The sequence below is a fragment of the Aedes albopictus genome, chromosome 3, assembly GCF_035046485.1.
Source record: "Aedes albopictus strain Foshan chromosome 3, AalbF5, whole genome shotgun sequence".
Taxonomy (NCBI): domain Eukaryota; kingdom Metazoa; phylum Arthropoda; class Insecta; order Diptera; family Culicidae; genus Aedes; species Aedes albopictus.
In genome coordinates this window covers 2,679,928-2,693,222 of record NC_085138.1, presented here as the reverse complement: position 1 = coordinate 2,693,222, position 13,295 = coordinate 2,679,928, and the positions used below count along the sequence as shown (strand labels likewise).

The 13,295-nt window shown below is 37.7% G+C and overlaps 1 protein-coding gene across 1 annotated transcript in view; it reads left to right on the top strand.

Annotated features, from left to right (window-relative positions):
* Positions 1–13,295, top strand: part of LOC109411237 (uncharacterized) — a 67,687-nt gene that overhangs the window by 23,827 nt on the left and 30,565 nt on the right. Inside the window, exons 3-4 of the mRNA XM_062859123.1 lie at positions 5,946–6,632; positions 6,734–6,844. Of these exons, the coding sequence (XP_062715107.1) occupies positions 5,946–6,632; positions 6,734–6,844 (798 nt within the window). The remainder of the gene's footprint in view (positions 1–5,945; positions 6,633–6,733; positions 6,845–13,295) is intronic.

Below are 13,295 nucleotides of genomic sequence, written 5' to 3'. Positions count from 1 at the left end.
TATAGACTGTTCCAGAAATTATGAGCACACCTACGCATAGCGAGAAAATAATGGTTTTCTCAACAAACAGCTATGTTTATATTCTTGTATTTTTATTTAAGGCATATTCTTCGATATCTGTAATGAGTTTATACATTAAAACGAGTTTTTTTTATCCATAATGTTCATTACAAAAAAAAAAACACTTAAACTCTTTGCACAAACCACTTTTTAATATTTATGCTGATTTCATGTATTTTAAACTATTTTTTTCCTAAGTTTTTCACAGGATCATTTCAAAAACATGTTTCTTAAGATACTTCATTGGTGTTGTCACTTCGAAATTTCGAGAAAACTTGAAATTTCAGCTATCTTATTTTTTTAAGGAATGAGTCCACAGATTTTGTTATTTTCAAACATGTTCCTACGACAAAAAAAAATATTTCACTTTACGCATAATGAAGCTTAGGCATTGCTTTCACTTATGCTTAAATGAAAGTTTTGTTTTACACATGCTATAGTATGAATTATGTTACTTGTTTCGACTGATGAAAAAATGGATTTCGACTGATGAAAAAATGGAAAACGTTTTTAACACTCAGAATACGGTGATAGGAAAAAGTGGGAACTAAAAGTTTGAGCAGCTCGTCCTCAACCGCCTGTGAACCAACTTTCTTTCAGGGACCTTTTACCCAACTATTCTACTTTTATTTTATACAAAATTCATGTTTTTAGGGAAGCTCATTTTTCCTCCAGAGTAGCGTGAGTAAGAAACGTTTTAAAAAATTTAAAAAATTTTTGTTTGCATGCAAAATTTAAGCCGTGACATCTTAAAATGACTGAGTTAGGGATTTCTTTGTAACGAATCACTTTTTAAAAACTACACTTCTACACAATTTATTGTACGTACTTTACTTAACGACTACCTACACGGAATTCTGGATCAAGAAAGAGAGCGAACCACGCTGCTGGTTCGCTTTTATGAACTAAACGTGCTTACCTAGCGCATTCCATGCGCCCTATCACCTGACTGCCGTGCCGCATGGCGCATGCGCCGTGGTTCGCGCCAACGGCTCCTATTGGCTGATTCACCTAGCAGGATTTCCTAACGCTGCAAAACGTGTTTTCTGCTAATAAGGCATCGTACAGAGGTAATACAAAATGATCGCAACTACAGTGTATCAAACAATTGTCCGTACACCAATTTTTTGTCATAATAATTTTTCATTCAAATGTTTATAATTTTTTTATACGTCAATCAAAAACGCTGAAATTTTGACCAATCATAAACCATATATTGCAGCTCCATTGGTAAAATTTTGAGCGAGATCGAATAAATTTTCTGAAAGTTATAGAACTTTTAGTAAAACTTTTAGGATTTTTGAATACATTTTTAAAACATTATATCTCAATATGTAGTCGATGAAACTTTTTCAATCTTTTTTGTGTTACAGCTTATACCTAAGGCTTTCATATGCAGCTTCGTTTGAGGTTTTATATTCACTACAAAAAATATGAAAAATCTGTAGATATTCAGAGTTATATTTGGAAATTTATCATATTTTGATCAATAAAAGTGCCAAGTGTTTTCAACATTTTTAAACTCTCTTAATGTAATATTTTTATACAGGACCTACTAAACAACATATGAAGAGTAGGTCCTATGCATTTTTCGTTCATTTAATGCACTTTTATTGGTAGAAAACGTTTGGCAGATTATATGTTCAAAATATGTTGATTTTTTAAATACCGTCAACTGCATAAGCAAATTTTTCATATTTTTTGTAGTGAATATAAAACCTCAAATGAAGCTGCATATGAAAGCCTTAGGTATAAGCTGTAACACAAAAAAAATTGAAAAAGTTTCATCTACTACATATTGAGATATAATGTTTTAAAAATGTGTCCAAAAATCTTATAAGTTTTACTAAAAGTTCTATAACTTTCAGAAAACTTATTCGATCTCGCTCAAAATTTTACCAATAGAGCAGTAATATATGATTCATGATTGGTCAAAATTTCAGCAGTTTTGATTGACGTATAAAAAAGTTATAAACATTTGATGGAAAAAATATTTTGACAAAAAATTTGCTGTACGGACAATTGTTTGATACACTGTATCTTGAACATCCCTAGCTATGATCAATCGCAGCTTTCGGTGAACAAGCGCTCCAGTGATCTTGCCAAGCATCCTAGAGGGTTAGGGTTTTCGGTAAAGTTGTCAAGCACGATTGGCTCTACACTTTTATGTCTTCGATTTTGATCTAGATCTACTGTAACTGATCTAGATAAGTGTTATCTTTCAATAAGACGGTCTAGTGTTCTCGGTATGCGTCGGTAGAGGGTTGGAGTTTTCAGCAAAGTGTTTCGCATTGATCGGTACTACATTTTTACATATTCGGTTTTGATCTAGATTTGCTAAAATTGATCTTTATAAGTTTTGTCTTTCAATGCGACGCTCTAGTGTTCTTGGTATGCACCCTAGAGGGTTGGAGTTTTCGACAAAGTGCTTTGAATTGATCAGTACTACATTCTTACGTATTCATTTTTGATCTAGGTCGTGGAGGATTCCATTGAGAAATTAGAGTTACGCTTGGAGGAAATCCTGGAAAAAGTTCTCTGTGAAATCTCTGTGTGACTTTCTGCAGGAATCTCTACAAGAATGTCTTTCAGCCTTTTCGTAAGAATCATTATAAGAATATCTGAAAGAATCTGTAGAAAATTTTCTTAAAGAAACTTTCTTAAGAAATTCTTGGAGCAATTTCTGGAAAAGAAATGTCTTGAAGGAATATCTCAAGAAATGTGAAGAAATCCAGGAAATTTCCTCAATAATCTGTTGAAGAATTTCTATGCAATCATTGCAGAACATTCTTTGAAAAGCTTCTGAGAAAATTTTGAAGGAGTTTTGAATTTCTGATTCCTCATGTACCTATCCGTAAATCATTTTCTAAAAAAATCCATAGTGTATTTTTGAGAAAGTTCTTAAAAGGTTTTTTAGATGAAAAATTTCTGATCCCACCGTAAAAAAAATCTGATGAAATTCGTAGACGAATTTCTGAAACAATTTTTGCAAGAATTTGTGAAACGAATTCTTGAAGTATTTTCTGAAGAAATCCTTGCAACATTTTTAGAAGTTTTACATGCAAGATTCTCTTAAGCAGTTTCTGAGAAATATGTGGAGGACAGTCCTCAGAAGATTTTGTGAAAGAACTTCTGACTGAATTTCTTGACATATTTCTGAAAAAAATATTAGTCGAATTTATAATTAAAGTCATGCGAGATTTTCTGAAAGAAATCCTCGAGAAATTTGTGAAGGAACTCCTAGGGCCGTTTCTAAAGGAATCTTTGCAGAAATTTCCTGAACGGATCTCCTAAAAAAAGAGTCCCTTAAGAAATCTCAGGAGGATTTTCTGACAGAACTTGTAAAACTTCTGCAGGAATCCCTAGTGGAATTTCTAGGAAAATTGGAGATTACCGGGGAATCTCTTGTGAAACCCTTGGGAGAATTTCCAAATTAACCCAAGTTCATATATATGAAGAAAGTTTTCAAACATTTTCTAAAAAAACTCTGGAATAGTTTCTCTGAAGCCATCGCTGAAAGTTTTACTGGAGGAAACTCTGTAAAAAAATGTGAAGGAATTTCTTAACCAATTTTTGAGAGAATCCCCAATAAAATTCATGGATATATTTTGAAAAAAATGGAGGAATTTCAGAAATGAATCATGAAACATGCTTCGAAAGAATTCTTTGTGCTATTTGCAGAATGGAATAAATTTCCAAACAAATCTTTGAAGAAAATTTCCGAATGAATCTATGGAAAATCTTTCAAAAGAATCCGTGAGAGAATTTCTAGTAGCATACTCGAGAAAAAATTCGAAAGATTTTCTTAGAAACATTTTTAGAACAATTTCTTAAGAAATTTTTGGTAGATTTTCAAAAGCAATTCTTCAAAAGAATTAATATTCAGAGGATTTTTTGAAAAAATCTCTTTAAAAATGTCACAAATCGCAGACAAAGGAATTGGTAGAGTTTCTAAACATATTCCTTAATAAATTTCTAGGGGATTTCTGGACAATTTTGTGACGGGGTCTTTGGATGAAATCCTGGAGAAACATTTGAGAAAAAAATTCTTGTACAATTCTGTAAGTAAAAAATCCTATACTTCTCCTTCTTCTTTACCTTACGTCCGCATTGAGGCAAAGCCCATCTCTTAGCTTAGCTCAATGAGCACTTCCGCAATTATAAACTGAGAGCTTCTGGAACGCATAGATGCGCATCTGCATAGATTCCTGAATTCCTGAATTCCTAAAATTCCAAAAAAAAAAAAATCCTGAATGAATTCCTACAGGAAACTCTGGTGAAATCCCTGCCGGAATCACTGAATGTAATAATGCAAGAATCTGTGGAGCAATTCCTGCAGGATTTTCTGGATAAGTCCCTGAAAAAATTCCTGCACACATTCATAAGAGAAATTGCTAAACAAATCTCTGCTGCACTTTCTGAAGAATGCCTGAAATAATTTCTTAAACAATATCAGTTCTGAAGAAACTCCTGGAGAAATTCCCGATAAAATTTTTTAACGAATCTTTAGAAAACTTTCTTAATAAATTCCTGATGGAGTTTCAAAAGATACTCCTAATCCATCTTGATGATTTCTTGAAGAAATCTATGAAGGAAGAGCTGCAAAAATGTTTTAAAGGATGCTTGGAAGGTTTTCTGAAAAATAAACAATTGTGGTAGGATTTTCTAAAAGTATCCTTGATAGATTTGGACACCGAATTCCTGCAGTAATCTCTGAAGAAATCTTAGGATAAATTAAAAAAAAATCCATAGAAGATTTCCTTAGACTCGGAATTCTTGGACCAATTAAAAAGGAATTTTATTAAATTTTTATGAAGGGATCTCCAAGCAAATTTTCAAAAGAATCTCCGGAAAAAAATCTGCAGGAATCTTTTTCGCTGACAACATTTCTGATGAAATCCGTGGATGATTTCCACAAAGATTTTTTGTACGGATTCCTGAAAAAAATCTAAGGAGGAATTTTTAAGTTTTCTAGAGGATTTCTTGGAGAAATTTCTGGTGGATCGTCAAACGAAAATTCCGAAGGAAATTCTTGAGAAAATTCTGAAGCAATCCATGGAAGATGTTTTAAAGAATACTCAAGCGAATTTCGTAGAATGCTTTCCGAAAGGAATTTTTTAAAATAATCCATGGAGCAATATCGGAAGAAATGCAGCGAAGGTTTTTTTTTTTGACCCCTAATAATTTATGGGGTGATCTCTAGAGAACGTTGGCGAACATTCTAAAAAAAATCTAAGAATTTTGTTTAGGGATCAATGGAAGAATTGCTGAATGATTTCTCAAAGAAATCTCCCGGCAGATTTCCTAAAAAATCCTCGGGAGATTTTCTCGGGAAGTTTCAGTGAGATTTCCGGAGGCTTCATCTGGTTTCAAGGATTTTCGAAGGGAAGAGTGGGTTCAAGAGGTTTCAGACTTTGAGGTAGTTTTAAGGTGGGGGAATGATTCCTGGGAGATTTTAGGAGGTTTCAGAGTGGGCTGTAGTAATTCTCGTCTCTTAACGATGGTTTCATGGGATTGTACTAGACGTTCATGGTGTTACAGGGAACTTTAGGTGGTTTAGGGTGTTTCAGCAGTTTACAATTCTTGTAAGTTTTCATGTGATTTCATGAGGTTCTAGGAGGTACCAAGGGTTTTAGGAGGTGCGAGGTATTTAGTTCATATTCGAGTAGTTTCATATATACTTTTGGGAAATTGAACTGGATACAAAGGAATGGGTGTTTGTATTGATTTTCGTTGATATTTTGGGAATTAATCCCAGATATCTTTAGCGTAATCTTGTTGAAAAATCGCGAGTTTTGACTTCTGACTGGAAAGATTACTTTGACGATATTTATTACTAAGTAGAACAGAAATCAAATGATAAATTATGAATTGTATCCTTGCAGCTACGAAAAACAACGAAATCGCCAGTTGTCCAAAGAATTCATACCATCTCCGGAGCTGACTCACTTTTCCCCGAACGCCGAAGATCATCGACCGTTTCAGCCTGGACCTGCTGTTGACGCAACCTATCCGGCCAGTCCAGTAGACAACGATTCCAAATGGTTCGGGGCAAATCACATAAGCATCCCAGAGTCTTACCACGAACACGTACCCCCCAAATATGAGCATCATAAAAGTGGCAAATATCTCTGGCTACCCAACGGTCCATCGAACCACAATATTCCCAGTTCGGACAGTCCTTTCAGCAGAACCAAGTCACGTTTGCCCTCGCCTCCGAAGGGCAAATGGAAATGGGTTCCAGAAGATGAAGACGCTTCAGACGTGCCACAGCAGACAGAAAAGCCCATGGAAAGTGCCAAAGCCCCTGACCTTGAGAGTAAGATCATCAGCGGTGGTCATTACTTCCTAGGGCACTTGCCTCCGCGTGACCATCCCTATTCCTTCGATGCCGGTCAAACGCCGTTTAGCGCCGATGGGGTAGGAAGTGGTGGTGGTGCCGTTTCAACCGCCAGCAGCAGCAGCACTACGATCGATCCACTAATGTACTTCTTCGGGCCATCGACCACCGCTGTCGTAGACACGGGCAAGCAGAAAACCGGTGCCAAGGGAGACTCGGACGCACTGAAGGGGTGAGTAATTGGCGTTAATTACACGCAAAGGGCCCCCCGCTTTTGGTTCGGTCATTTATTACAGCTAATGAGCCCTTTATCTGTTTGTTTCTGCCCTGCAGTGTCTCGCCGTGGAAAAAGATTATTCACGTACTGTCGGCAGCGATCCCGATCGGACTCATTATCTCCGCTTTGACCCCGCAGGTTGTCTACATCAATCCCAACATGACACAGTAAGTAGCCAAAGGGGGTTAATTGTAAGGTAGCATGAGAGGGCTGACGGCTGCTATAAGATCCATTTATCGAAGGCGTGAAAAGCTTAAAGGTATACTACTTCAGTAGATTAGATCTGAGATAACTGAGTGTTCAGCAGGCTGGCTCAACTTTTTAATATTGAGATTGCAAGGATGTTTTAGATCACCTGGTATTCGTTTGACTCATTGGTCTATAACTCTTATCAGAAGCCTAATATTATAATGTGATATTCGGCAAACTTGTAGACTAGTGTTTTTCCTACAATTATCATCAAGAACGCCATATCCTATAGGATAAATATATCTCTGATATTTAATATTACCTACTTATCAGATTTTTCTTCTTTTTCTTCTTCATATTTAAGACAGTACGTCTGTACTGGAACTTGGCCTGCCTCGCTTCAACTTAGTGATCCTTCAGCACTTCCACAACTAAAAAGCACTGTCAATGTCATAATCGATGTCAAAACGAGTTTGACGTCTGGCCGCTGTCGCATCACAGGCCCTATATACAGGACGTTTGTGCAAGTGTGTGAGTGTTTCGTGACGTTTTTCTCGTCACTTGCGTGCGTCTAGAGCGTTTTGATCAGTTGTCAGTTGCCCCAACCAACGAACACGATTCGCTAATCGGGGCACAGTCGTGACCCAACCAGCGAATCCAGGCTGTACTAGCATTACATTGAATGGTTTGGGAATGGTTCTCTTTTTTATACGATGAACTTATTATTATTTTGTAATTTTGCTCCTGCCTCGGCTCCTGTTAATGGCATCTAGAGCCTGCCAGCGAAACGAGCCTGAAAAAAGTGAAAAAAAAAATGTTTTTGAACGTTTGGACTAGAAGCTATGAAGTTGAACATAATTAGCTCCTTTGGAAATTTTCAAAACCCGCTTGGATAACTCTTCAAATAAAGGATCGTCAAAATCTGTGTAATCTCTGATTGCATTAACAATTTAAGTTTAGGCTCCCATGCCCCACCATCCAGATAAAACTGTGTTTTGCCCTGGGTTTAGCATACTAAGCATTATTTGTGGCAACACTTTGAGCGACGTGTTGGAACTTTGCCGAGCGCGCTAAGTGTTATTAGACCACTAATGTAGTTGCATGAAGTGGGTGATGAGGTACATATGTAAGTAACTTTACAGCGTGCTTAACTTTTATTGATACATTTGAGGCACCCGTTTGGCTTAAGCTTGGAATATATAGCAAACTTTAACGTCGAATTATATGATATCTAACTCAGAGTTTCAATTATAAGAAAACGGTTCTGAAAAGTTCCATTCAAATATAATCCATTTGTTCCAGGCTTAAAAAACAAACTGCGGACGAACCTATTTAATTTAGAAGTCGTTTCAGTGTTCAATCATCGATGTAGTTCATATGCTAAGGATGGCTCCTTGAATGGCTCTATGTCAAAGATACATTTCGTCAACTACATTTGATTCGGTTGTGGCAAGTTCAAATGAAGGAAGAGGAGAAAACTCTACTAAATACAAATACAAAAAGGTTCGTATTGAACCATTGATTCATGGTTATCGTCTTTCCAGATTGACCTACAATCGCATTTCTCTCATCGCACTCTACATACCTTGCCGCAATTTCTGTTGGAGCTGCAGTTTGTTGGGCTCCAGGATTATCACTATTTAATACATTATTTATACATTTTATTGAATTTAAGTTGATTTTTAAACTATTGTAAACTTTTTTCTCTTGCCTTTTTTCACTTCAAAAAGCCACGAACATCAACAAAACTAAGCACGGAAAAATGCCTTAAATTGAAAAATATAACTTAAATTGCGCGGAAAAATGTGCATAGCGAACCATTCCATCACAATACATTTTATTGTAGCTGGTACACTGTATGGTACAGGAATGGTTTTCATCAAACAGCCTATGGTTTTTATCCGGGTCAACATTCAGTGTCTTCTAATATGAAATTTTCCCAGTTTTAGGGGCGTTTGATAGCATTTCAGAGGCGAAAGAAGGGATTTTAAGGTGCGTTCCAGGGGGTTTCTGTAGGCTTTTAAAGGTGAAACAGGCTTCCTGAAATATCTCCGAGATCAACCTGAAACTAGAGTCTGTCTAGTTAGAGTCTGGCGGACTGTCACTTTCGATCGGAGCCAATCGAGCATGACGTCACGGTGTAGCAATTATCGGTAAGAACACTATTACGTCATGCTTGATTGGTCCCGGTCGAAAATGACAGTCCGCCAGACTCTAATTATAGGGACTCTACCTGAAATCACCTCATATCCCACGTAACGCACCTGTGGCCATCCGAGACCCCAGAAAACGCCTACGTAATGCCACTGAAATCAGTAGAAAATCCTCTGAAATTCTCTGTTATGCCTTTTGAAAATTCGCTCAGACCCCCGGCAAGGTCCCTGAAACCTGCTCCGAAAATCAATATCTTCACCAGTCTTGTTAGAGATCACAGTCATTTGAACCTTTTCGTCGAAATTCGGCCTCCTTTGTCTCCGACATTCGCCACACAAGTAATCAAACTACTGTACAAAACAAAAATGTCAAACGATTGCACTTCACAACGATAGCGTTTTCGGGAGACGGTTCGGCTTTTGTTATTCCTGTTTTCTTCCATAATGGGAGCTGTGTTGGGCAAAGGTGTGTCGTATTCAATCCAACATGCAAGATTTAACTAATACTAACATTCATAATCGGAATTGGCTGCAAATCTATGCGAAAAGCTTGAATTAGACAAATGTCATCGTGTCAGACGATATTGATTTGACGCTTTCTTATGTTTATTGAGCTTCCTTCCACCGCTCGTGTTGTGTGTAAGAGGTAACGATAGCGCACGAATGTAACAAAGCAAGCTGAAACCCGACTGCGGCAACGAAATGAAGGTAGTGAAAAGTGTCGAATGTTTACAAGACTGGTCTTCACATTCTCACACTTCCGGTTCTCGAGTTACCTACATGACTCTTTTCCAGTTTTTTGAACTCCTTTGGAACCCCTTACACACCCCAATAAGTCCTAAAACACCCCATGAAACGCCGTTGAGACATCCTAAGCGTCCAGAGACCCCCTGGAGCTCCCTGGAACTCCTTGAAACCACCTGAGACACCAATAAGATCCACTTAAACGACTCTGAGACCTCTTGGTAATCCCTGAAATGCATCTGAAACGTCCCTGAGAGCCGCTGGAACTTCCCTGGAACCACATCAGACCCCTTGAAGCGTTCTGGAGCCTCCCTGCAACCCTCAAGAGATCCCCTGAAATGCCTTCGAGGCTCCCTGGGACCCACTGATGCCCCCTGAGAGGTCCCAGAGACCCCCTTTAGCACCACTGAGACTTCCTGGTACCCTCTGAAGTTCCATAGTACCCCTTTGAAACAACTCTGAGATCTCCTGGAACCCTGCTGAAACGCCTTGTGACTTCTGAAACTCCCCTTCAATCTCCCTTTGCTCTTCCCTATAAACGACTCCTGGCCGCCGTTGCCATACTTACCCTCATTATTACTTATTCTTATGGACAACATTAGTTCTGAGAAGCTCCCCCTCTTTTTTTTACCCTCCACTCACCCCCACACCAGAGAGCTCCCCTGATAGTGGACACAACTAATAACTAATAAAGAAACCGTCAACGCGGAGGTTTAAACTAAATTCAAATGTGAATTCCCTGTGGAACATTTCCTTTTTTAAAGAGACTCACGAACAAAACAAACTTTATGCAGGGCATAAATTAAAAATGCATAAAAATATCCTGCATAAAAAAGGTTTTAGTGTACACCAAAACCTCCATTTAGGTAACGAGTCGGGACTGCCTAAATAGAGATTTTTTTTTAAATAGATTCATTACCTAAATGGATTCAGTTCATTACTTAAAAAAAGGATTTGAAGATTACCAAGAAGTTTAAGAAGGGCGAGTGACATGGAGATTTTAAGGGGGCCATGCGGGGTTTCCGTGGGATTTCATGGATTTACAGGAAGAGGGAGGGGGATGTCAGAGACGTTACACTGTCTTCAGGGATATTTTCGGGGAGTTTCGAAGGGTCTCAGTTACGTTACATGGTATCCGATGGGGTTTTAAGGGGATTTCAGAGAGCTTCAGAGGATTTTTGATGAGTTTCAGAGTCTTCACACAGGCGTTACGAAGGCGTTTTCGGTGGTTTCTGAGGGTCTCAGGTGCGTTGCATGGGGTCCGAGGGGGTTTTAGCAGGATTTCGAAGGCATTTCAGACAGCTTCAGATGATTTTTGGCGAGTTTCAGAAGCGTTACGAAGGCGTCATGTAGGCAGGCGCTTTCAGGGGTTTCTGAGAGTCTCTGGTGCGTTGCGTTACAAGGGAGCTTAGGGGGATTTCGAAAGCATTTCAGACCAGCCTTGTTAGCGATCAGTCTTTGACACCTTTTCGGCTGCCGATATTCGATATTCGGCTGCCCTTGTCTCCAACATTCTCAACATAAGCGATCAAACTACTGTACGAAACAAAAATGTCAAACGAATATACTTAATCACGATAGCGTCTTCGGGAGATGGTTCGGTTTTTATTATTCCTGTCTTTCCCATAAAGAGAGCTGTTTTGGCTATATGTATATGTCGTAACCGATTTTCACACACGAATAAACTAATATTATACTAATCATAATCAAAATTGGCTGAAATCATGCGAAAAGCTGGAATTAGACAAATGTCATCGTGTCAGACGACGTTGATTTGATCCACATTTATGTTTATTGATCTTCGTTCTACCGCTCGTGTTGTGTAAAAGGAAGCGGTAGCGTACGAACGTAACAAAGCGGCAACGACCGCGGCAACGAAACGAAGGTAGTGAATAGTGTCAAATGTTTACAAGCCTGTTTCAGACAGCTTCACATGATTTTTTAGTGAATTTCACAGGCGTTACTCAGGCGTTTTCAGGGGTTTCTGAGGGTATTGGGTGTGTTACATGGGGTCCGAGGGGTTTTATGGGGGATTTCGAAGGTTCAGAGGATTTTTGGCGAGTTTCAGAGGCGTTACTCAGGCGTTTTCGGTGGTTTCTGAGAGTCTCAGGTGCGTTGCATGAGATCCGAGGGGGTTTTATATTATTTATTTATTTATTTATTTAATTACTAATTATAATAACATAAATAATCGCCTAATGATTCTCAAAGTATATGTTACTATTACTAAAACAAACACAATTGTACCAATCAACCAACACCAAAATATACATTTACAGCTTTCTTGAAGCGAGAAAATATCCGTTCATTTCTACAATTAAGAGGTAGATTATTCCAATTTTGTATTGCCCGGTGACGAAACGATTCTTTTAAACAATTTGAATGGCATCTAGGAACAATTAATGAGGATGAACGAGATGATCGAGTATAGGTGAAAAAGTTAAGATAGTTTGGTGGATAATTAAGTATTTTGTACGTTTGAATACTCATTCTTAGTTTCAGATGGTTTGTAAATTCACAACCAAGCAAAGCAGTTTTATATCTTGATAAGTGATCATACTTCTTAAGATTATATGCATATCTAATGACAGAGTTGAACGCTAAATTTAATTTCTTTGATTTTTTCTTTGATGTGAGATTAAACAATATATTGCCATAATCAAATAAAGGAGCTATGAGCGATCTGGCTAACTGTACTCTAATATGCTGTGGAGTGCAATATCTCAAAAGAACTAAAGAGTGTAGGGAACTGTAAGTTTTGCTGCAGACAGCATTTATTTGAGCATTCCAATCTGAATTACAGTCCATGAGAAGTTCGAGATTTTTGACCACCTTAGTATACTCAATGGTGCTGCTTTCCACCAAAATCAAAGGAATATGGGGCATATTAGAGCGTTTTGTTCGAAAAATTATGGCTTGTGTTTTTTTTGCGTTCAAAAGTAAACCATTTTTTTCGCACCATTCAACAATCCTGCGAATATCATTATTAACTTTATTAACAATATCGGAGATGTGAATGGGTAAACCAGATAGATACAACTGACAGTCATCCGCATACAAGTGAAATTTTCAATTTAATATAGAAAGTGGCAAGTCGTTGATAAATATAGAGAAAAGAAGAGGTCCAAGTATCGATCCTTGTGGGACACCACTTGCTACAGATATTTTATCAGACAGCTGGTTATTAAAGTCAACATACTGCATTCTATTAGATAAATAAGACTGTATCAAGTCAACCGAGTAATGATCCAGATGAAAGTTATGTTTTAGTTTATGACAAAGTAGGCGGTGATCGATAGAATCAAAAGCTTTGCTGAAGCATAAAAGAACCATAACAGTTACTAATTTTTTGTCTATGGCTTCTCGTATATCACTGTGAATATTGATTAACGCAGTAACAGTGCTGCATGATCTCCGATAGCCAGACTAAAAAGTATTCAATAGATTGTTATCAATTAAATAACTATTCAATTGTTTATACATAATGGATTCAAAAATTTTCGAAAGTGCGCAAAGTATACTAATAGGACGA